The sequence below is a fragment of the Chenopodium album genome, chromosome 11 (genome assembly GCF_948465745.1).
Source record: "Chenopodium album chromosome 11, dcCheAlbu1.1, whole genome shotgun sequence".
Classification (NCBI taxonomy): domain Eukaryota; kingdom Viridiplantae; phylum Streptophyta; class Magnoliopsida; order Caryophyllales; family Amaranthaceae; genus Chenopodium; species Chenopodium album.
The window spans coordinates 19488669-19514136 of record NC_137844.1 but is presented as its reverse complement, the minus strand read 5'-3'; the positions used below and the strand labels follow the sequence as shown (position 1 = coordinate 19514136).

The window sequence follows — 25468 nt, the reverse complement described above, 5'->3', positions numbered from 1 at the left end:
CATGCACGGTATTATGTGTCATGCCACGCCAATTCTGCCTCTACGCGGTGCATGATAATAACACAACGGTACTTTGTTTTTTCGATCTCGATCAGGTTATTTGATTTTCTGTACGAGGGTAACCTAAATATGACGTTAAAATGTCAATGCATATGCAACAATTCCAAGTTAATCAAAAGAATAAGATTCAAGAATCTTTCAAGTCTTATCACTTATCTCAATTAAATACCGATCACTCAAATCGATAAATAACCAAGAATCCTCCCTAGTGGAGTCGCCAAATTGTAGGTGTCATTCGAAGCGCGCCTACTTAAGCATCTTGTGAATATACTTGGTAATCATATGAAGTGGAATTTTACATATGATTAGGGACAACGATTAGGGACAAATAATTAAGGAGCCACCAACAAGTTTTTTAAGGAACTTGTAAACCGTTTACGGATCATTATAAGGTAACCACGATAAAAGGGACAATGATAGGAAACAACGATTGACCCGTGAAGGTTATACCTCATTCACAATCCATGAGATTACTAACTCCATATGGTTTGGAAGCACGAAAACTAGTTCGTGGATGATGGTACAAAGTGAGTCATGGAGTCACATTCCCCGTATTGGCCTCTACTCAATTCTTATAACAAAAAGTATTTCTAGATATCTCAAAGGCATATAACACAAAGATTCAATTTGTTCCAAACTAAATTAGGCTAAATTGGTTGAATATTAATGCACACATAATTCTAAAATATTAGTGACCACTTTATTAAACAACAAATTAAAAAGAAACCTAAAATGGTTGTCCAAATTATCTTATTAATCGCGATTCTCAATTACATATTCCTTTTAAACAGCAATATGATGATCAAAATAAAACAATATAATCACTATTAACATTGGAAGCAATTTAACCATAATAATAGAGATTAATATAAGAAAAACATAACAAAAATCATTAGAAATATAATAGGAATAAAACGAACAAGATTCCTTACTTTGATTGCAATTGTAAAAAAATAAACACGTTAGTAACTTCAAGGAAATTAAATAATTAAATGGAAATTAAATCAAATGACTGTAAAGTTAATTTGGGGCCAAATCCTCAAACAGTTCTACCTTTCACGCCTTAGTTTAAGTATAGAATTTCGGGTAAAGTATGGACTCTAGGGAGTACTTAAGGGATGGATTGTAAGATTAGGGAAGGCAAGTATTTAGGTTATATCATAAGAGAAAAGGAGATAATTAATTGGTCCCCCGAGACTATTATTAAATCAGCCTCGTATTCATAGAGGAAATGTGAGGGATGCAGTTTGGAACTCTAGAAATAAAGCGCCGTAGAAGAAATGTGCACCGTGGCACGGAAGAGGGTGTCGTGGCACGGTAATGGTGACGTAGCGTGGTACCTAATTCTATCAGTTTAAAAGTAAAAAATGTGTAAAAAGATAAAACCGGGTTAAATTATCTATTGTGGCACGACATTATGTACCGTGGCACGACAGATGGCCTTACTGAAAACTACTTAAATTTTTTTTTATCCTATTTTAAAATAGAGCACATGATAATTAGTTCCCGTTTTAGCTATTTCAGACTCATCATTTAAGGTTTAAGGTTTTATAATGTTTATTAATAGGGCTTAATTAACAAATAAATGAAATGGATTAAAGATGGTTAGGCTGAAATGAGGATTAGATGGAGTTTTACATGGACCGAAAATGTGGATTGATTTGTAAATTGTGTTTAATTGAAAAATGATTATAAGCACTCCCGAGATTAAATACTTGACCCGACCAATAATGTCGGTAAAAACTTGTTCATCGTCGGGTTTGATTTTGGGGAGATATTTTTAGATGTCTACAGGTTCAATATGCAACTCGACCAATAACAACAATGAAAGGTTGTTTATCATCGAGTTTGGATTTGGTGAAACATTTTTAGGTGTCTACAAGTATCTGGTAGTACCATTAAAACTCCAATGATACTATTTAATTTGTTTTAAATGACACACAAAATATACCATTGAAATTAAAAATTTTCAGAATAAGACCAAAATACCCCCATATTGTATGAGCATCATATAGCACGTGTAGGTACCCAAAATCCCTTCTATAAAAAAGTATCAACACAACAATTTAATACTAGACCTGGCAATCCCGACCCAGACCCTATGACCCGACCCATGACAAGTTAGTGACCCGAAATTGATCCGTAATCCGAAATCAACCCAACCCGAAGTGGAATTGACCCGACTTTGACCCGAAACCCGAAGTTGACCCGACTTGACCCGAAGTACCTGATCCAAATTAACCTGACCCAAAATTGACTCGATACCCGAAGTAACCCGACCTGAATTTAACTTGAATTAATTAACCAAAATAGACCCGAAACCCAAAGTGATCCGAACTAAAATGATCTTATACCAGAAATGACCCAAACTATTTCAAGCCAAATACTTGACCCGAGCATACCCAAATTGAAAATAACTGCAAATAGGAATAACAACGTATCAGATTTGGGTCAGATATGGCTATATCCGAATCCGATCTGTTTAACATTCAGATCGTGGATTCGGGTCCGAATCCAAACCCGAACCCAAATCCGAATCCAATTGACCCGATTATTAATTCGTATAAAAAAATAAATCTACTAATAAAGCTTGATTTAAAGTATCGACCCATAATGACCTAATCTAATCTTAACCCGAATTGTCCCACCCAACACGAATTGTACCGACCCGAACTGATCCGACTCGAACTTGACCCGACCCGACCCGAGATGTTCACCCCAACTTGAATCGAAACCCGAAATGATCCAACCCGATCCAAACCCGACCCGAATAACTTGACCCATACTCGACCCGAATGACTCATTTACCAGGTCTAATTGATAGGAGTAAATTACAAACTATCAGTATTCTCTTCTTTCACGCCAAAATACTTATGGTAATTCGCTGGCTCGGCTCCATTATTTCATTTTTGTCCTCCTTTTCTTCTAGTACATGTCTATTCCCTTGTACACTGCCGCCAAGGAAGAAAATCTCAGAAAGTCAACTTCAATAAAATTCTGTTATTACCAGAAACTTGCTAGTATTATTATTATTACAATGTATAAATTGGTCAGCCTATTGGCTTACCTCGCTGTCTCTTCCTTTTCCCTCAAATTTATGACCCCCAAAAATTTATTATTATCAATTTGAAAAGACAACTTCAAATAAAGGAAAAAAAAAATGATACCCCCACTATCAATTTCTTGTCGAAATGCTTAAAATCCCCTTTTTTTTGGTACAAATTCTTCATCTCAAAATCACTTCTTTCTATAAAATAACTGTTCCATTTTGCTTACTTCAAAAAGATTTGTAATATAATATTGAAATTATTTAAAAAATTTGATATAAAATGAGTAGAATTAAGAAGTTGAGTTTCAGCTTTAATATTGAGGTAGTCATGGATTTTTTGAAGAAAATCGCCATTGATAAACCAGTTTACTTGGTTTTTGTGCCTTTAATTTCTGTTATTTGGGCATTTGAGAAATGGGTTTTCTCTATTTCTACTTGGGTTCCTCTTGCTATTGCTGTTTGGGCTACTTTGCAGGTAATTTTTCCATTATATTTTTTTTTTATTAAACTTTGGCTTAATTTAAACTCTCTACTTTTGTAATAATTTATAGGGAAAAGACAGAATATAATACTTTGTTTTGGGTAGATCCTCTCCAAATAAGTAGATGAGAAATGCTTTTGTTTTGGATATATTTACTTAATTTTTTTTGCTGGGGTCATATGATTCATTGTATATTATAACTTTTTAGTTATATGCTTTCAATTTTTATTAGTAATATTCTTTCAAGATCCACCTACTTTACTTTGTTCAATCTTTGTGTGAGTGATGAATTTGTTGAAGTGGTGAAATGGGCATAAATTGTTTATTTAATTTTATTCATATTATTATTTTTCCCCCATAAGAAATTAGCTTCATTATCCCTTCAGTTGTTGAGTATATATGCTCTCTCTAGATTAACTAGTATAACTATGTGTACTAGAAGACCAGTACGAAGTGAGAGTCCAAAGGGTGTGGAAAAAGTTGGGTGAATAAGGCTCGACCATCACTTGTTTGATAGAATGATAGGCATATGTATACTCCCTCCGCTTCTAAATTGTGGCCATAATTTAACTTGTCCACTTGCCAATGCATAAGTTTGTCCATAGGTATATGCAATTATGTCGTGGTAGTAGTAATAATTATTTTAAAAAAAATGGTTTGTACAATATTTTGGACAATAACATTTGATATTACTCGTTTAAATTAGTAAAAAAGAAAATGGTCAAAGTTAACATATGAATAATGCAAAAGTCAAATTGTTGCAAGTATTCAAAAATAGAGAAGTAATACTTCATATAAAATATTTTCAACTTTCAGGATTCGGTAATTACATATTGTATCATCTATGCTTTTGAGGATAAATAGAGTGGGACTATTTGCCTAACATTTAGGCATCCTGCAGAAATTGACAACAAAGTACCTGTTTCTTTAAGTGGTGTGAAGCATTGAACCTATAAGCAGTCCTTAGCGTTGTTTTCCAATTAGAATTTTTCAAATTATAAAGTGATCAAGTTAAGAGTCCTGGTCATAATGTATTTTGTGAATTATTTGGGGCTAATTATTGGAGATTCTAATCAGATTAGTATCTTGTAAAAGTAAAACAAACTTGTCATCTAATTTTGTCACCTGATTTGTTTATAGCTAGTATCTATGTTACATGGAAACTGAAACAGTAATACCAGTTCGATATGAAATGGAAACAGGAAACGATGATTAGTTTATGCACCCGATTGCATTATTCAAACTGTTCACAGTTTTAATATGATAGTCCACAACAACAACATTACCTTAGTCCCAAATGATATAGGGTTTGGCTAAAATGCTAGTCTAATAAACTTTAAATGAGTGAGCCTCATCACCCTTAATATTAAGGGAAAAATACAAACAACATGGATAAAAGAACACACAATTCAAACTGTCAAACTCAAAGAGCAAGAGAATAAGAACATATAGTTCACACCCAATGAATATTAAGTTAAAGACGATATAGTTCAATACCCAATAATATGAAATTCAAATCCAAGGAACATGTGTAATCCACATTCCTAAAAAACATAGATCATAATGAAAGAATTAAAGAAAATTTGCTTCAAACCCAAAGAAAATGTAGTTTGAATCAACAAAAGGCTGTCTGTTTTGTTCCAGTGCACCATGACTCCATGAGCACTGTGAACCCAGGCGCACCATGAAATTTGTGAAAGGAAAATGACAATTTCCATAACGTAAGAAAGTGAAACATATAAAAGAAGCTGTAAGAAAACAGAAACTCCTTACTGATGTAGTAAACAACTCCGTGATACAGATAACTGTAGCGTATAAACTTGAGTCTGAATAAACAAGAAATGAGTGGAAAGCGATCATAATATGTTGACCTGGAGGTAGGAATGAAGAATCCAAAGACTGAAATGGTGCTTCATCTGCTTTAGAGTTTTTGTCAATGTTAAACTTTATTTTTATTTATTTTTATTTATGAAATAAAATGTTTACTTGAAAGTGGGCAGTGTGACCACATAGGGAGATAGGCTATGATTGCTAAGAATTGAGGTATTGATTGCTCTGGTGTTTTTTGAAAATTTGAAAATAGAATTCTGTGTCATTGCAAGGTAGACTTTGACTGTATTTTTTAGGGATGCAATTATTTAATTGTTCTACAATTGACTTTTGGTGCAATAAAATAAAAAGACAGTTGTTTGTTTCTGTCTATCTGCATTTGAACAAGTTCTTGTCAGCATTAGTGAATGTTCAACTCCTGAGGGATTGAACCCTTAGACTGGTTGCATGCATCAGCACCTGTACTTAGAAGATGTGTATTTTACATCAGCTTGTCACCTGAGCAATAACTCCTATAAAGTCAAAGTTTCTGGATTCTTTTTGAAATGAGAACATGTGAGTTTGGTTTACAATTCTGGTCATTGATGAAGCGATGCTAACTATTCTTCACACACTTGCATGTTTGCAATAACGTATGGATGTGTTTTTTTGTTTTTATATGTGTATGGTACCCTTGTAAATTTACACATAGACATGAATGCAAATACTTTGCTTATATTATGTGGGATCACATAATAAAGCTATAAAAGTACAAAATACATCAATATGAATAAATTTCCGAGTCTAACACGAGGCATCACTCTGATATTAGTATGGAAGCTATCAGCGCAAAATTCTTGCCGAAGACTTGAACAGGAAATGGAACCGAGCAATGCTAGATACATCGGTACTTTTATATATCAATTTTCAGCTTTACGCTTTTCTTACAGAATATGAGTCTGACATGTAAGAAACTACTCAGCCAACGACTGCACTGGAGCACTGTGAGTGGCTGAACAGGTTGTTGTTAGAAGTTTGGCCTAGCTACATTCACCTTAGGATTTCATCAAGGTTTTCTTACATAGTTGAGGTTAATCTCTTTGTTCTTTCAATCTGTCTTGGTTTATAGCTTTAAATTTTCTACTATCCCCCCCCCCCCCCCCCCCCCCCCCCCCCCCCCCCCTCTCTCTTTTTATTTGCTATTTTTGTTGTTGTTGGAATAAAAGGATAAATTATGCCATGCCATAATGTAGTCTAGATTGTAGCACACTTGGAGGATTATTTTTAGTTTTAAAGTTATCATATAATTCCTCAAGACATGACCTCACAAAAGAAGGCTTAATTACTTAAAGCAATATTGTAGTAGTTCAAATCCTTTTCCTTAGCTTGGGAACACTGATTTTCTTTTACTCAATGTAACGATTTGGAGATCGGCATAGGAAATTGACTCTTTTCCAGCATTCTTTTTATGTTGAAACTCATCATAAAAGTTGAGTTAGGTTTGCCTTCTGAATTTGGCGATATATATCATTATTATTTAACTTGCACGACTATTTGTTCTGTCATATGTCTTAACACATTTATGGTGCTAGACACCAAAACTATGTTCAAATGTGTCTTTGAGGTAAGGCTTAACCCCTCTTTCCCACTTGAAGGGGGGCGGGGGGAGTCTCTTTTGTGGCTTTATATTTTATATACACCCCGGTGCAAGGTGCACCCAACGCTATCTGCTCATATAATGTTTTTGCTCATTTTTAAATCTTAAAATGAGCAAAAAATTATCAAAAAGCGAAAAACTACCCTTGGGTGTATGTACCTCTATGTGCACCCGGGTGTATACTAAAGGTTTTGGTATAATAGCAAAAATTAATCATCTTAAGAACCTAAATGTTTGGCAGCAGCTGCATGGAGGCACAATTTACTGAGTGCCTTTGTAGGACTTAGCCTTCAAGTGTGACTTTAGGATGTTTGTAAAGCTTTGGATACTGTTAGTTGATTTCAATGTTACTTTTATTAAGCAATGTGTACTCAACTTGTTCTTACTGCAGTAAAATTTCGTAATCTTACTGTTATTTTATGCCTGCAGAGACGCTTGAAGTATAAGAAACCAAAGCTTGTGGTGAGTTGGGAGAAATTTTTTTCTGTATTACTTTCTATATTGTGTAATATAGTTGTATGATTAATTTACTGGTAGTCTTCCATCTAGGAAAGGTTTGAACTCGAAGAATTTTCACTTGGTTCTTCTCCTCCTAAAGTAGGTCTTCAGGGGATGCGTTGGTCAACTGTTAGAGATCAGGTACAGTTTCGGTTCTTCTGGGGTTTTCTACTTTTGTCTACCCATAGACTATCCATTTTTTTTATTCCTCCTAAGATTCAGTTCATGTTTTTTTAGTGGACTTTTCTTCTTTGGTATATACAAGTGAAGGGACTCTTAAGGATACTTTTCTAGTTCCGCTGTGTAAACTAGTAAAATTCTCATGCAATTTCCAAATTAGTTTATCAGTTCATTATGCTTATTATGAGTAAGATGCCTTGGGAGCTCACAACTTACAAGCAGTTACAACTATTAATATTAAATAACCTGAAAATTTTTGTAAATGTCTTAAGGTTTTATTGTGTCATTGTAGAAATTAATAAACCATGTGGTTTCCAAATTCTTGCCACAATTTTCATTGTTGCTGTTACATTGCATAGCGATTTGCAAACCTTTACTAAAGACGTAACAAATATCCATAATATTGCATTTCACGATTTTAGAATGTCTTGGCTGAAACTTTTTCCTTTTGTCCATATGCATGTTAAAGAGATTCTAGCTTTTTCATATGGTAACAATTGGAATCCTAGAGGGTATTTTAAGTGTAACTTCCTAAGAGAATAGAATTACTTTAATTATAACATTGAGTTTTAAATTCTTGAACTTGTCAACTACATATAAAGTCATAATTGTTCAGGTAAGCACAGAAGATGCCAGTTATGCAAGTTAGGGATTGCTACCTGCCTACCATCATAACAATTGCACCATCATAGTAATTGCTGCAATATGAGGGATCTTTTATATATATTTATTTATTTACTTACAATGGGCACCCTATCAATACCAGTTTATATTTTCATTTGTGGCAGAGGATTATGCATACAAGTTTTGACTGGGACACCAAAGACATGAATATTATGCTGCTTGCTAAACTAGCCAAACCATTATATGGAACTGCACGCATTGCCATAAACTACCTCCATATCAAGGGTGATGTATGTTCGACTATACTTTGTATCCGGTCTTAATTTTTTTAAAATGAAGTTATTTCATATTCACATTATATTTAAAAATTTTGGTCTTGTCTTTGAAGATGTAGAATGGTTTCTTCAATTTTCTTCTTAAGTGATAGAATGGTTCCTTCAATTTTCTTCATGTGTGGTCATGATGTTCTCTGTGTTGGTGAATTATAAGTGTGTTGTCCATGGATGTCTGGCTGCATGAAAACCTTATTTGGCTTGCTTGATGGCTTTACCATCTGTCAACTTTACATGTTATATAGCTGCTTGACATTGTGTTCATGATAAGCTGGTAAAGCTTGCCAGTTGAATATATGCTACACGAATTCATGCTTTATGCTTATTTCCAGTGAATTTGAATGTGTCGCTATTCACTTTATAATTTTTTGGGAGGTAGCAGTCTCTGTATTTTTGTACTGAGGTATCTAATAAAATTAGCCTCTCTATTTGCACTGGCCTAAGGCTGCATATATTCCAACTCCACTAAGGCCCTGTCTGGCAAAACTTGCAGTAGCGGTTAGCTGTTAGAGTAGCTAGTAACTGTCAATTAGTAATTACAACCTATTGGAAGTTGACAAAGCTTAAGTTCCTTTATGAATTTAAGACCCCCACTGTGATTCCCTATAATCATAGTGCTCACTCTCTCTAGCTTCTACTCTGAAGCCTACTCTCTATTTAAGACTTAACTATAAGTCTCACAAGAAAGGTTCACTCAAACTCTTCACCCCAAATTACAACTTGATAATTAATGCTCTATGTGGTTAGCAGTTGGAACAAAGGATCACTACTCTTTCTTTATTCAGCGACTTAAAAGAATATTTCTTGCTAGGATATGTTTGCAAGCAAGTCAGGGGTCTAAAAACTGAAACAATGTTATCCTTTTTATAGAGTGCTTATGAATAATCACTTTCATCACTATCTTGACAACTGATATTAGTGTTCCAGCAAAAATAGGCACTAACCAAGTTGACTGGAGATAATGGGAATAAGTGAACATGTATTCAAACACTAACGAGAAGTAATTATGTTTGGGAGATCATAGGAAGGGTTTAAATCAATTCTTGGAGAAAACGAAAATATTTTGTAATAAGGAATAAGGTAATTTGTTTATTATTCCAATATAATTCAATAATAATTTAAAAAACGTTCATCTAGTTAAATAAATTTTAAATTTATAAAGAAAATTTGCTCCAATTGTAAATACCCCCGTGGTTGTTGAGTTTCTAAGGTGTGCTCTTTCTTTTTCAAAAATACAAGATGTGTCCTCCAACTTAAGGTGTTTATTCAATTGTAAACTTTGATGTTAACCCAATGTTAGTAGTTGTGTTAATTGTTAACTACCCCACTTTGGAGAGAAATTTCATGCCTAAATTGGGTTAGAGTTGTATAAGGGGATTAACATTAAGCATTTTTTTTCACATTTTCTCATCTACTCTTTCTTCTTTCTTCTTAAAGCAATCTTTGATATGTCAAGCTGTTGTTGTACTTCTTTTTTCTCATCTGTTTTTTATTGCTTCCTATTTTTTACAATTACTAACGTAAGCAATCTTTGATATGTCAAGCTGTTGTTGTACTTCTTTTTTCTCATCTGTTTTTTATTGCTTCCTATTTTTTACAATTACTAACGTCGAGGTAATGCCAAAGGATATAGTAGATTAAACAACTTAAGTTGGAGGGCTCAACTTGTAATTTTGAAAAAGCATGGGAACACCTCAACAACCTCATGAACATAGCTTAAAAAAACCCAAAAAATACCTCTTGTCCCAACAAACTAATCGACTTCTAAACACTTACATAAGCCTAAAAGTAAACTCATACTCTTTAGTCTTTATAATTACTAATTTACTAGTCAAGAAGCTTCAACTTAGTAGCTTCAGTCGTCATTCCCAATCTGGAACTTGGTGTTGTGTCTTATAGGAACTTTTATGGCTCCTATAGGAAATCACATTGGAACTTCAATTGTTGCTTCACTTGAGTAGTCTGCTAATGTCTTTATGCATCAATCGAAGGACCTTCTCTGTTATAACTCTGGAACATGTTCTTAGATCAAGAACTCACCTAAGTCCTGTTAACTTAACAAAGCTTCATTAATAAGGATTGCTTGTCATCACCAAAACTAGAAGAGGCTGTTAGGTTGGAATGATTTTTCAACCTTTAAGTGAAGACTAGCCGTATGCAAATGGTACACAATACATCAAGTGCTTCTTCTTCCTCTGTCTAGTTTTCCATTCTATTTATCTCTGTGTGTCAATCTTTCTTTCCACTAAAACTCCTACATTTGAAACATTGAAAGATTTAAAACTTGTTTCCTCCCCTGTAAAACTAGCTTGAATCATGTGAGTTTGAACTTAGAAACTTAATCTATTTATGCCTGTCCAGTTGACGTTACTCTAACTTTGAGGTAATTGCTTTGGTCAATGCTTGGTAATTTTGACATTTTTTTTGCTGTCTAGGTGCAACTGATGCCAGTGCTAGATGGAAGAGCAATTTTACTTTCCTTTATATCTGTGCCAGAGGTGAGACTTGGAATTGCCTTGGGAAGTGGTGGAAGTCAACTCCCTGGAATGGAGCTGCCCGTTGTTTCTTCATGGCTGGTGTGTTTAGCTGATTTAAATTCATTCATATTAGTAAAAAAACCTAGGAACGCTGCCAATTGCCATTGTCATGCATGCTTTTCTTTGCTATGCTTTTCATTGTTTAAAATCTAAAATTTAAGGAAAAATATAATTCCTTTGCAATTGTTTTTACTGTATACCTTTATCATGTTACAAATATATTTGTGAGTGATCTAAAGTTTTAGATGGAAAATCCAATATAAGTATATAACTGCATCAGAAGTGGAAACCATATGGTATATACCAATGTCACATTTGTACCATTAACGGATATTTCTGTATCATGTAGCAGTGTGTTGTAACTTTTGTGAACTAAATCTAATGTTGAACTAAGGTCATTTCCCATGATAGAATACTTTTGGACTTATTATTTCAAATACAAATATCTAGCTTATAATTCCAGTTATTATTGTACCTTCATGCTCATAATATTTTCCGTGCAGGTCAAACTCTTGACTGACACCTTAGTGAAGACTATGGTTGAACCTCGTCGTCGATGTCTCACTCTGTCAGCTGTACAGTTGGGGAAAAGAGCAGTTGGTGGCATACTTTATGTAACAGTTGTTGGTGCAAGTCAACTTTCTAGAAATGTGGTTAAAGGAAGCCCGACAAGCACACAAGTTGGTTCAAATCATGGCTCAGAAGAGCGTCTTAATAAGGATGTGAAGACATTTGTGGAGGTAGAAATTGAAGAAATTACCAGGAGAACAGATGCAAAGCCAGGCTCTAGTCCACAATGGGATTCCACATTTAATATGGTTTTACACGATAATGCAGGAGTCCTTAAATTCCATCTTTATGAATGTTCTCCTGGTAGTGTGAAGTTTGATCACCTTGCGACTTGTGAGATTAAGGTACTGTTGCAGGCTTTTTTAGTCGTTACCACAAAACAACATGGAGCCTTCACCCAATATAGCTGTTCTATTTTATTTTTTTTATCTAACGTATTGGAATTAAAAGTACCACTTCATTGCCTTAGAATCAATCTACAAGTCACATATAAATTTTTGAATAATGACCCTTCATAATTCATCAAAGATGTTACTGCATGTGAACAATTAACTTTGCTCAAAGTTACGGCTGGATATTTCTGTACATTAGGGGTGCTCTACCAAGGTAACTTGGGGTTTGATAACCACTATAGAATGTTCTTAGATTTTTTCTTTTCACAACATTTGATCCATTCAAACCAATTTGCTCCCTTAAAAAGTAATCCTTGTTGACCCTTATACTTTATGGCTCCTTCATAGTGTGGACTTGTGGAGTTGGTGATATATTGACATAGCTTCATCATACTGTCCTTGCATAAGTGCTAACAAATAACCCACATGTGAGTTGGGACTAATTGTTCCACATTGAAGAATTAGAGAGAGCCTGCCTGACATATAAGACAAGAGAGCTACTCTACCCATTACCATAATGTTATAGGATGCAACCCTACAAGTTTTACATGTGACCAGACTTTCCTCTGGTGTGGGCTTATGCTAATCCCAATGAAGATTCATCAAAGTTGTCATTTTTTGGATTTTGATGATTTAATTAAATGTGGTATTAGTATACAAGGATTTTTTGTTTTGTCAAATACTATGTAGCTGTAAATACCAAAACCGTTAAGGGCATTATCTTACATATTTCTCAATTATTAATTACAAATTCCATTGATGAATTGTATTAAGTGATTCATCTAAATTGTTGCTCATGGGTCTTGCAACGTCAATACTACAAGCATTACTACCATATCAGATGATCTAAACAATATTTCAATGACTTGCAGGTTAGATATTGTGAAGATGATTCCACAATATTTTGGGCAATAGGACCTGATTCAGGAGTCATAGTAAAGCGTGCTGAGTGTTGTGGAAAAGAAGTTGAAATGAATGTTCCTTTTGAGGCAGTAGAGTCAGGGGAGGTAAGAGAATTGTGTGATTGTGCATTCTAGTATTCAACTTTAATAAATTAGCTTGTCATTGGTGCTTATAATATTACAGTGGATATAAAAGTATTGAATCATCATCAATTTCCAATCTTGTCAAATTAACTATAATTTAACCACATACAGAATGCGAGTCATTGTGTATGATTCTATTCATTTGTGATGGAGCTGAAATTTCACAAAACTTTGGGATTTAGCTTATAATCAACAAACTTTTTGAGCTTTTTATTTATTGTGATGCAGCAAATGATTGTTGAATATTAGATTCAAGGTCTAGGTCTAAAAGGAAACAACCTCTTTGTAATCATAGAAGCAGGGCTGTGCTTGTCCAAATCCCCCCTATGTTGTACATTGCAGAAGCCTTGTTAAAGGCATTGAGGTATTGTTGATGTTGCAACTTATGTAATTGATGATATTTGCAGTTGATGGTCAGACTTGTTCTGAAAGAATGGCAGTTTTCGGGTGGTTCTAAAAGTGTTGGGTTACACCTTAATGCTCAATCAACATTATCTGGATTATCAAATTCAAAGACTGGAAGAAAACTGTATGTTACTGTAAAAGAAGCTACAGATATTCCTGGAAAGGATAAATTGGTACGATCAGAGCCTTATGTTAGGTTGCAGTACGGGAAGGTCTCTTATTTCTCTTACTTTCTCATACGATATTTTGGTTCATTACCATTAGAAAGGTACTTAGAGTTCCCAATGTTCACGTCTTGTTATGCCGTCATCTTTCTTATACCAGGTTGTCCAGAAAACAAGGGCTGTGAAACAGACATTAAATCCTGTTTGGAACCAGACATTTGAATTTGATGAGATTACAGGGGGTGAATATCTCAAGTTGAAATGTTTATATGAAGAAACTTTTGGAGACGAGGTCATTGGCAGTGCAACTGTGAACATGGAAGGATTGGAGGCGGGTTCAGTTAGGGATGTACCTGTACCCCTTGAAAACGCGAATTCTGGGGAAGTAAGGCTTCAAATTGAAGCTGTGAGCAAGGTACGTCTTTTCTATTGGCAATAAAATTGTTAAAAAAGTCAGGACTAAAGTTTTGTTGAATAATGTATTTCTACTACTTGAAGAATCTTTGAATCTATAATTCTTTGCATGACGTACCCTAAAAATATACTGTTAGTATCTTTTCATATATACTCTGAACTTTGTTATCCGTACTTTTAGTTGGTGATTAAGTTTCCATCTTCAAGAGGATAAATTCACTTGCATAAGAAGAATTAAATATTCAACCTGACAAAATAATCTGTACTATTGTGCATGATACCTCTCTTAAAATTTGCAAAGCTTTAAGATAGTATTGATGTAGGGTGAACTAGGGCGTTGACTAATCCTCCCTAAAGCCAAATAAAATTTATAATCACTTAACAAACCTACATACAAGTATAGAGGTTAGTCAAAGGTCGAACCACTAGGAATGATTATGTTCAAGTGCTTTCAATCAATGTCTAAGCTAGGTCAAAGTCAAAGGTGAGGAAAGACTATACAACTACCAAAACAAACAATAAGCAAACAAATGAAACACTAGGGAATGGGATCAACATGTAATCATGACAATTGCAACAACTTGAGAAGGTTAAGCTAATCAATGGTTGTGAGGACCAATGGCAAGAGCTATCAATTGGAATCGAAGAGCTATTGCCTAATCGTCAAGCTAGGTCTCCACTATGAATGACAAACTAGGAGATTCACAAATCAAACCAATCGATAACTGCAACCTTGAATCGAGTGGTCATGTCATTAGGAATTACAATGCAATCTAGCATAGTTGTCAAGGCCTAATCAAACTAAGCACATGCAAACTTTCATTAATCAAATAAATCTCAACAATCAATCAACATAATTTCAAATTAATCACAATCAATCAATCATACAAGCTTTACCCAAACCCTAGCAAACAACTACTCACTACAATCCATCATCAAATCAAAGCAAGTAATAAAATCAAGAATCAACCAAACATCAACAACAACTAATCTAATCAAGAATCAATCATCAAAACTAAATCAAACAAACATGAAATTAAAGAAAGCAATAATATGAGATAGAGCAAGAAATGCTCATTGATAATTGAGAAGATTTTTAATACAATTGTCTCCCTTCTTCAATCTCTCAAATCACCGTTGAAATCCCTCACTTTCTCTTTCTAAAACTACTCCTAAAACTAAGCCTAAAACTTGAGAGAGAAACTCTCAAATTGCATAATGAAGAAATGAGAAAAGCTATTTATAATACAAATGAAATAAGGCAAATATCTCGAAATAGATCCATCGGGAGCGCCCGCGATAAATTGGGTACAGAAACAGAGACCTCAGTTCAGGTGGCGCGCCCGCGAAGAAAACTTGCACGCCCATGCACGCACAAAGTTCGCGCAAACTTCCTGCTTAAATTTTAACTTCCTGCACAATTTAGACCTGCTGTGGCGTGGCGGTGGTTGTCATGGCGAGGCAATGGTTGCTGTGGTGTGGCAGTCCTTTCCTGCGCGCCCGCGCTGCCTAGACCAGAACACTTCTTCGGTGCGTGTGTGATGTGCATGGTGCGTTCCTCATGATCGTCACTGGGCATGGCAGTTTTGAAATGAAGTTTACTGTGGGTTCAACACCATGATTTTAAGAGAGCGCAAACACCAAGTCTTGGAGCTTGCCATCCCTTGCCTTATAAGCTATACATAAGCTTCCACCTTGCACCGCATTAAAGTAAAATTACAACATTATAACTTCAACTGGATAACTGGAATAAACTTCAATGGAGGAATTCGAGTGCTGAGGATGCTGAATTGCTGACAGCAAACTAATATTGTATTATAATATCAAATTATAAACTGAATTGAACATTCAATTTAAGTATTTAAAATATAATAAATGAGAATCAAATGAAAGTCAAATGCATTCTTCTTATGATAAATTATGATAATTGTTTCCTCGAAAAAAAAAAGTTATGATAATTGTATTTTGACTTTTTCTCTTTCTCTCTCTACCTTCATAAAGAAAAATGAGTGTTGTAAGCGAGATTTATATAAGAAATAGTATGCTGTAGGTGGAGTAAAGAAAGGTAAAGTTATTTAAAAAAAAGCATTTACTGAGAATGGAGTCAAAGAAAATCATCGTGACCGGTCTCGAGCTTTACCTTACTCCTACAAACCAAGAAAGAAGAGCAAATAAAAGGGAAAACACAAGAAAATCTACAAAAATGGAACAAAACACGAAACAAGCAAGAAATAGAGAAACTAAGGAACAAATGGACAAAGGCAAACATTTATTAGGAAAGAAAGCTATGAAAATAAGGTAAAAACAACCTAAAATACTAACAATAAATGACACTCATCAAAGTATGGAGCCACATTTGAAGCTTTGTTAATGAAATAAATGAAATTTTTGCATTTGTGTGAAGAGAAATATCGTATTCTTCAGCGTAAATTTGGAATTGGTGCAAGGAGACAGCCGTTAAATCTTGTCCTGAAAATTTATAGAACATTCTTTCATTTGGTGGTTGGACATTTAATTGTGGTGCTGTGTGCAAAATTATGCATTCTGTGACAGAAAATGTCAAGGAATGGTTGATGTTTCTTCTGTGGAAATGTGTTGTCCAACTTCATTCTAATTGAATGGTAATTTAGTGACATGAAAGATTATTAACCAATTTTGTTGTCTAAACTACTAACATAACTATGAACTCTATTGGTTCATAGTGATTAGTTTTCTCAGTGTACACTGTCATATCTGTAGTTACTGAGTTTTTTGGCTTAGGTATCCAATGGCGGTCCTGAGAATGGATTGATTGAGCTTGTTCTCATTGAGGCCAGGGATCTTGTTGCTGCTGATCTCCGGGGAACAAGTGATCCATATGTGAAGGTCCAGTATGGAAATGAGACGAGGAGAACAAAGGTACTCTGCTTAAATGTGATTTTATATTACCTGAAATAGTAATCTTAACTTCAACGTATCAATGAGTCACCGTAATTTCTTAGGAAACTACTTAGCATGGTGGTAGTGATACGATTTATTGGCATTGCTTGACAGTGGCCAAGGCTACTTGACATTTTCTGGCCACCAAATTTCCCACGGCCGGGAGATCCTGATTAGTTGGTGGTGCTGGAATCGTAGCTACTAGAACTACATTTTGGTCAAGTTTAGAATGCCTTGTGCTTAGTTTTGCAAATAACCACTTTTCTCATTCCCCCAGATACGAAGTGTATTTGATTTTTTTATTGTTTTCTTACTTTCTTTTTACTATGAAGGTTGTGTACAAGACTGTGAATCCTTCATGGAACCAAACATTTGAGTTTCCTGATGATGGAAGTACGTTAGAATTACAAGTGAAGGATCACAATGCTATATTGTCCTCATCAAGCATAGGCAACTGCATAGTACAATACCAAAGACTTCCCCCTAATGAAGTATCTGAGAAGTGGATACCTCTGCAAGGAGTTAAAAAGGGCGAAATACATGTTCAAATAACAAGAAAAGTTCCAGATCTTCAGAAGATAACCAGTGTAGACTCTGATTCATTGTCAAAAAGAGCTCAAGCAATATCTGATCAGGTAAGAATTTTATTGCTGTCAATTAATGCTTATGGCTCATGCTTGCTGTGTGCATCACTGATTAATTGCCTACACAGAATACCCAAATTCACTTGTGGCCTTTCAGTGGTATATTGATTTTTTTTTTTCTTTTGTGGTGGGGGGATCTATATGACCAACAAAAGCATGAAAAATCACAAATACAATGGGAAAAGGGGAATTCGATCTATGACCTATCTCATACGAGACCTCAACCTTTGCCACTAGACATCATTGGTTCCTCTATGGTATTATTGGTGTATGTAAATCTTAACAATAATAACTAATCTATTTATTAGCATAACTAGGAGTAAAGAATTAGAGAAAAAGTTTTCTTCTCAATAAAATGAGGTTTAAAGAAAAGAAAAATAAATTAAAGGACGTATGAGAGTAAAGATGCATAGACACATTAAAAGATGTCTTCATTGTTAATTTCTCCCCCCCCCAAAAAAAAAAATGAATAAATGAATTTATACAGAAGATGAGAAAAAGAAAAGCTGAAAAAAAAAACATCTGTAAAAAAACCTGTAACATTTGTGGAATTGTGGTAAATAGGGAGAAAAATATATTTAAAAAAATGAAACAAAAATTATGCTAAAATTGAGATCCGGTACACTACACATTGTGCAGGTTCCTTACCATTAGTCCATCGATTTTTTATCATGAATGAAAGATTGCATTTATTATATAGAAAATCATACGAAACATTAAAGTTACCTCCCTATCCTTCACCCTTAAATTATGAAGGATTAGAAGCACAGTCATCAGCTCTAGTAATCTCTGTCTATTGTTGGCTGTTTCTGATCTTTTGGTGTAAAATGTCATCGTTTATATAATGTCACACGAGACCCATATTTTGCCTTGCTGTTCCTCTTGTCGATTGGCATGCACTTTATGGAAAGGTCTTGCAAAAGAATTGAATGCATGTACAAATCACAAGATGCATTAGCTTTTTTAATCTGCTCACTTGGTTTCATAAAAAAATACTCTTTGTTTTAGCACTTTAAGGACTTAAGGTAATAGTTGGTTGTTTGGAACATCCTGAAGTATTTTTTACTGAAATCGATATATAGCTTGTGAATTAATGTTCTTATGGTTCTGAAAGTTCTTTCATGGTGATCCATACTTGATTGGCTTATTATGCTGATTAAGAAAATGGAAAAAATTGTGCAGCAGATTTTTAGCTATATACAAATATATATTGCCTTTTTTACTAGAAACTAAGGCTATTCAAAGTGTGGTTCAGATACGTGTTTATCATTACAATTTAGCCACCTGATTGTCGCTTTTGCATGACTTTACATAGATGAAGGATATGTTGATGAAGCTTGAGTCTTCAGTTGAGGACAAGGATGCTGAAGAAATTTTAAGTACTTTAAAAGAACTTCAAAGCTTAGAGGACTCACAGGAACAATATATGCTCCAGCTTGAAACGGAAAGAATGCTTCTACTTAACAAAATAGGTGACCTTGGTCAGGAGCTACTTAATTCGTCTCCTAATCTCAGTAGGAGGATTTCCTATTAGCTCGCTCTGCCAAATGACTAGCATCTGTAAAACAATACTGCTTCGATCTGTGGGAATGAACTCTCTTAATCGAGGGATTGAAGAAATGGAATAATTAATTAATTATTGTAGATGATAGGACGGAGGAAGTGTTTCTAATGTAATTATTTGAGTTAGCTTCCCCTCTTCGTATGTCAAAGGACTTATACAGAGCTACTATGTGTAAATTGTCTCACTAGAGTGAAGAGAGTATGGTTTTGGTTAAGTTACTCATGATCATAGACTCTTGTTACACGAAAATAGACTTGTAAAATAGTGATCTAATTTTCTCTTGTTTCACCAATATTTGTGTGCAACTGCCGCACCAATTTTAGCAAAATCATGATAAACATCCCTAGTGAATCAGATAACTTTAGTTGTTTTACTTCTCATCCCTAACTAATGCTATGCTTGGAATAACTAATTAGGAATTTAGGATGGAGCTGAAAATGATAAGGTGTTGAAATTTGTGCTATAGAATAATTGATTAAGGAGTTAAAATTTATAAGAATTTCTTTTTTGAGAAGGAAAAATAACAAACAAACAAACAGTAAAGATAGATTGCATGGAAATTTTAAGGTCCTTAATTGAAATGGTACTCAAAGCAACATCGTAAATTAATTTAAGAGTTGATATGATATTATGAAATTTTAAATTACTACATATTTAAGCCATCATAGTAAAACTTAGGAATCCGTCGATTTTATCGATGGTAAGCCTCAAATTCTTCTTTAATTTAATATTTTTAGCCAATAAAGATCACCAACTATATGGTAATTGTAGTCAGTCCCTCCATGTAGGGTTTAGTTGGTTCCCTGATGGTGGGATTTGTAGTATGAGTTATTTGTTTGATTTTCGTGTGTGAAAGGATACAAATTTGGAAGATTCGTGTTGCAAATTTGTAGACTTGTGGGTCTGTTGGTATTGGGGTGCGGATTTAAAAAATCTGTCTTGTAAATTTGCCGATCATGATAATCAATCAGGTTTTATCACTTTCGCGACTATACATCAATGGAGCTCGGTCAAAAACGATGCAAAGACTATACAAATTATTCAAGATCGGTTCAAAATCGATGTCATTTAGGGGTGTATAATGCTACTTGTATTGAGAATTTAGATCTCTTAGGGGATGATTATAAGTGCCGAGGGACTTATTATTATTATTTAATGAAATCACCCTCCCTATTTGTAGGGAATATTTCAAGCATCCCACACTTGAGCCCCACTGTGATCATACACTTAAGCATGGTGGCGTCCAAAGGGAAGGAAGCTAGAATAAAAGAGTCGCCAACAAGTTTTAGGAACTTGTAAACTGTTCACAGGGTGAAGGTTACACCCCTTAACGATCCAGGAGATCGTTAACTCCAATAGGTCTGGAACCATGACTGGAAGTTCGGGGATGAAAGTACAAATCCAACCTAAAAGATATTGAACCTGCCCTAAAAATAGGCCTCTACTTTATTCTTCTTGTATTCATGTGCGCTTTCTGACTAACATGCAATCAATAGATTAACTCTGAACCTGTTTAATCTATGTTGGTTGAATATTAATGCACAAACAAAACTATTATTGGCGATCACTTGAATTATAAACATATTAGCCTAAACAAGATTATTAATTATCTTATTAAGCGTGATTACAAGTACAAATTCCCTTTAAACATGCATAAAAGGCGTGATCAAGCAATAAAAACAATAATATATATCAAGCAACATAATAATCATTATCATAATAATATTCTCAATAAAGCATAATAATAATAGCAAGATCCTAGGCATGATACTAACAAGATTAATAACAAACCCTAGCATGTCACTAAACATTAAAGATCAGAGCTTCATCCCTAACATGATACTAACATGATAGAAGAAATGGGAAGCATCATACATAATATTAGAAATCAAGTTATTACCCTAAACATGATAGTAGGAAGCAATAAAACATCCTAACATGATAGTAGAAATCAAAACAATCAAAGCATGATTTCTATATCAAAATAATAACAATTAAATTACTTACTTGGATGCCTCGTATCTCTTTCTAATAACAAAATACACGCGTTAGTAACTTCAAGGAAAATAAAACAAAACAATTAAATTAAATAATTGAAATAGGGATTTGGGACCAAATCCTCAGAAATTATAAACCTTTCACGTCTAGGGCAAAGGCAACCTCGAACTTGGCTAGGTGTATCCAGAACTAATGAATGTGGAATTTTGTATTTCGTAAAAAGGGGAAGGTTTAGAAAAAGAATAGAGAGAGAAGGAAAGTTTCTAGCTTCTAGAGAGAGGAAAAGAGATGATTGGTGATTGTTGATGATCGAAAACAGGGAAATTCGACCCCTATTTATAGGAAAAATAGCACGGGATCAAAGAAAATCATATTCGGAATAAAATACCTCCTGTTGCCAACGACAAGAGTCAGTGCAAGACGACAAGCGCGTCGCCAGGCGACGAAGGTCAGCGCCAGACGACGAAATTCAGCGCCAGGCAGATTTAAAATCGACCCCTATTTATAGGAACTCTGTCGTCTCGCGTTGGTTCAAAAGTACAACGTGCTTTTACACGCAGAATCACCTTTAAAACTGGTTACAGGTAATTCTGCGTCCAAGCAGATTTAAAATCAGATTTAATATATTTTATTCAACATAAAACATCTCTTTTAAAAATATAATTATCAATCTTAATCTTATTAGAATTAAAGAGAACCTTCTAGATATTTCTAAAAGATCAAAATCAATCCTAATTACTTTAGGAATAATAATTAATAGGCCCTCCTCTAGATCATTGGGCCACATTTAAAATCATTGGGCCTAATTTAATTTAATCCATAACTTCCTCATAATTCATCGGAATTAGGCTTATAATATATCATTGGAAAGCTCTTTTCAAGCCCAATCCAACTACACTATTATTGGACCCTTATCATGGACCAAACCAAATTAGACTGGCTATTTTTATATAAATAGAGTAAGAAAAGAAATATTTTTGAAAACAGAAATAGAAATATTTTAATAAAAACATCCTCATCACGAGACTTTCCACACTTTCTCTTCGTTCGATAATCAAATGACGTGAAAGACGTTCATCACTGGGTTTGGTTCTGGGGAGATACATTTGGGTGTCTACAGAAGCCCCCACTTTCTCTGAGTTTGGAGAAACGCAAGTTTCGAAAACAAATGTCAAAGTAGCGATACGGACGGAGAACGATTCAGAACGTTCTGCGATCCTAAGTTATTCTTGTAACGCCGATACCTGCAAACTAGTGTTAGTTAAACAGATAAAAGAGTTAAGAAACGCGTATCTTGCACCGTCGAGCACACGTCTCTGGAGTAACCGATCTTGTTTGACGATCTTCCTCAAGCTAGGGGATACCGCCTGAAGACTACCACGCTTGCAGCTGCCTTAAATTTCCGCTGTTTTATGACCATCTTCCACATCCTAGGGAATATGATCGAAGATAAATTCGCTTGAAATCACCTCCTATTTCTGACAACCTTCCACATCCTAGGGAACGCCGTCGAAGATAACTTCGCTTGAAGCCATCCTCAATTATTGCGATAATATTCCGAAGAAAATTACTGAAGACCAACGCTTGTTGATCCTTAAAGCTCGTTTGAACTTTGCTGCTGTGATATTTGCTGAAATTACCGCAGTGCCAGTACGTCGGCGCATTTTGCTGCTTTTGATGCCTTGGGGGTGATGACAATCCACTCTTCTTTAGGAATAGTTGCCAACACAACTCTTGTATGATGTACAACAATCCGATTTAGGGAAAGTTGTCAATACCACGTAACATCCGTCATAGGAAATGTTGCCATGATGAAGCAACAATCCGTATCTCGAAAATTTTGCCAAAATCCAATTTAAGGAAAAGTTGCCAATGCTTTGTAACAATCTGTCATAAGAATCTTACTACGATCGACAATCCACGTCTTGGAATATAATTCTTGAAAGCAATCCGACTTGGAAATTTGCCAATATTACGCGACAATCCCTTTTGGGAAAATATTGCCACAATTGACAATCCGCGTCTTGGAACATTTACAAAAAAAAGAGTCGATCGGCAATCCCTTTTGGAAAATTTGCCACTACTGAAATGAATGACAATCCACGTTGGGGAACCTTTGCCGAAACATTAAGATGAATAGAGACCCATGACAATCCTTTGGGAAATTTTGCCATAGGGAACTTGATGCACGACAATCCAATCTCGGAAATATGCCAAGGATTTGATGCATGTATTTCAATCCGAACTTGGAAAAACTTGCCAAATAGAGAAGGAGTACGATAATCCATGCTTGGAAACATTGCCAATTTGAGATGGCAATCCAATCTTGGAAAATTTGTCATTGAAGAATGATGCTCGACAATTCACTCTTGGAAAAATTGTCATTTTGGTGATGTGCTTGCTTTTGAACCAATGCCTTGGTGCTTGTAATGAGCCAATGATTAGGCGCTTAAACTAAGTGAGATGATCGTCGTCAGGCTGACCACTGACTGCAATTGTAATCGAGCCGACTATTAATCATGTCAATTTGCTTATAGGGGCTAACTAGCGTACCAAGGAACCCAATCAATCAATATGACCATTTGACTCTAGTTGATTTGCTAAGTTGTTTGCGTCCTTTTACTTCAAAATTTTTGTAAAGATCACCTGTTCGTCTGGGACTTAGCGTGCCTGCATTTATATTTTGGACTACAGGACTTTGCTCATGTTTTTAAGGTTGACTTTGTGACTTAATGCTATTGCCTGACTCGACGTGTAACTCGATGTACTCTAATTAACTCGTGTGCGTAGACATAACTCAATGTGATAACACGACATGATTCAATGATGTGTTTGACTCAAAATGCAGAAAAGCAAAAATTTCAAAAATTTTCCAGTCACTTTTTGTGGAGGGTACCGACTTTCTCCCGAAAAAGAAAGACACAAAAGGGAAGAAGTGAAGTGTTTGATGATTCATGTTGAATGAGTTTAGTCAAATGCATGCATCGACGTTGTATCTCATAGTGCAAGGATTATAACATCCTAGGATATCTCAATTGTTGACTCGATGATGAAAGTATTTGGGTAACTTAGGCGCGGAGGCTAAGCACTTCATACTTTGTGATGCAATAAGAATTATGATAATGAGTGATCTTGATATGCAAGACGTGCTTCAACGTCATGTTAAGATTTCATGACAAAGGGTTCCTACGAGGAGGATTATTTTTCTATATATCTGTGATGTGTGTGAAAGTGACACTAAAGCTAAGCTACAAAGGCTAAGTGTATGGAATATTGTTTTTGAAAAGAGTCAAATAATGGTGACTCTTAGGCTAGGTAAGCTAATAATGTAGTGATCAAGCCCCCAAGTCTAGCTCTAAATGGATAAGGATGAGCATTGGAGATCCCTTGATATGATCATATATGACTGTAAATATGAATGTGAATGAATGCATTTTTATTACGGTCGCACCTCGATGTGAGGTTGCCTACGTATCCGTTAGGAATCAGGTCGAACGTAGCTCTAGCCAAACCTCACACAAGTGTGTGTATACCTCAAAGAGGTCTTTTAAGGGTTGTAACGTGGTTAGGCTAAAGGTTGAAGAAGGAGGGGATAAAGGCTCAAGACCCTAGATAAGCCCCCAAGGTGTGCAACCTTGCTTTTGAAATCTTTATATTTTTATGCTTGAGGTTTCCTCACTTTTTAACTCTCTTTCTTTTGTTTATTTTTATGCATTTTAATTTTGAACCTTTTTTTGAATAAGTGTGGGCAATCTCGATCATGCGGTCTATCACTCACTTGGCATTCGTGTTTCTTAGGCACGGTACCGAGCACTCGATAAGAGACTCAATCTGAGACGTATTCTTATCAAAGATATATTCATATCAAAGAAATTAGAACACTTGCCCTTTTGCAAACTTTTATTATCTCTATTTTTTGCTATTTTAATCTTTTGAATCACTCAAGCTTTTGTTCTTTGAAAATTGCATAAATTGCACGCCATCCCATCCCAAGGTTAGGTAGATGTGGGTTGAAAAAAAATGAAAGGTCTATCGTTAGACGAGGCTCAAAGTGGTTTATCAAGAAAAGATTGTATATTTGAAGGGTGAAGATGATATGATATGGCTACAAGGGGTGCCTCTAAT

General features: G+C 35.0%; 1 protein-coding gene across 3 annotated transcripts; it reads left to right on the top strand.

The window, feature by feature from the left end:
• The first annotated feature begins 3083 nt into the window (after positions 1–3083).
• Positions 3084–19637, top strand: LOC145567477 (uncharacterized). 3 transcript variants are annotated; one of them, XM_081626768.1, is made up of 14 exons: positions 3084–3584; positions 6232–6306; positions 6382–6489; positions 7486–7518; positions 7606–7695; positions 8523–8648; positions 11126–11266; positions 11731–12141; positions 13062–13196; positions 13643–13852; positions 13965–14219; positions 16979–17116; positions 17470–17772; positions 19097–19637. In XM_081626768.1, the coding sequence occupies exons 1-14, from the start codon at positions 3390–3392 to the stop codon at positions 19313–19315; spliced, it is 2439 nt and encodes an 812-aa protein (XP_081482894.1). In that variant the 5' UTR covers positions 3084–3389; the 3' UTR covers positions 19316–19637. The 3 variants fall into 3 exon arrangements, with proteins under 3 accessions (XP_081482894.1, XP_081482896.1, XP_081482895.1); XM_081626770.1 differs by lacking the exons at positions 3084–3584; positions 6232–6306 and having other exon boundaries at positions 6417–6489; positions 7611–7695; XM_081626769.1 differs by lacking the exons at positions 3084–3584; positions 6232–6306 and having other exon boundaries at positions 6419–6489; positions 7594–7695.
• The last annotated feature ends 5831 nt before the right edge of the window (positions 19638–25468 follow it).

Bases quoted from the DNA above. Each gene is read 5' to 3' on its own strand.
- LOC145567477 (XM_081626768.1), top strand. From the start codon at position 3,390: ATGAGTAGAATTAAGAAGTTGAGTTTCAGCTTTAATATTGAGGTAGTC. The intron at 3,585-6,231 runs GTAATTTTTCCA...CTCTGATATTAG, and splicing joins CTGTTTGGGCTACTTTGCAG to TATGGAAGCTATCAGCGCAA. The intron at 14,220-16,978 runs GTACGTCTTTTC...TTTTTGGCTTAG, and splicing joins AAATTGAAGCTGTGAGCAAG to GTATCCAATGGCGGTCCTGA.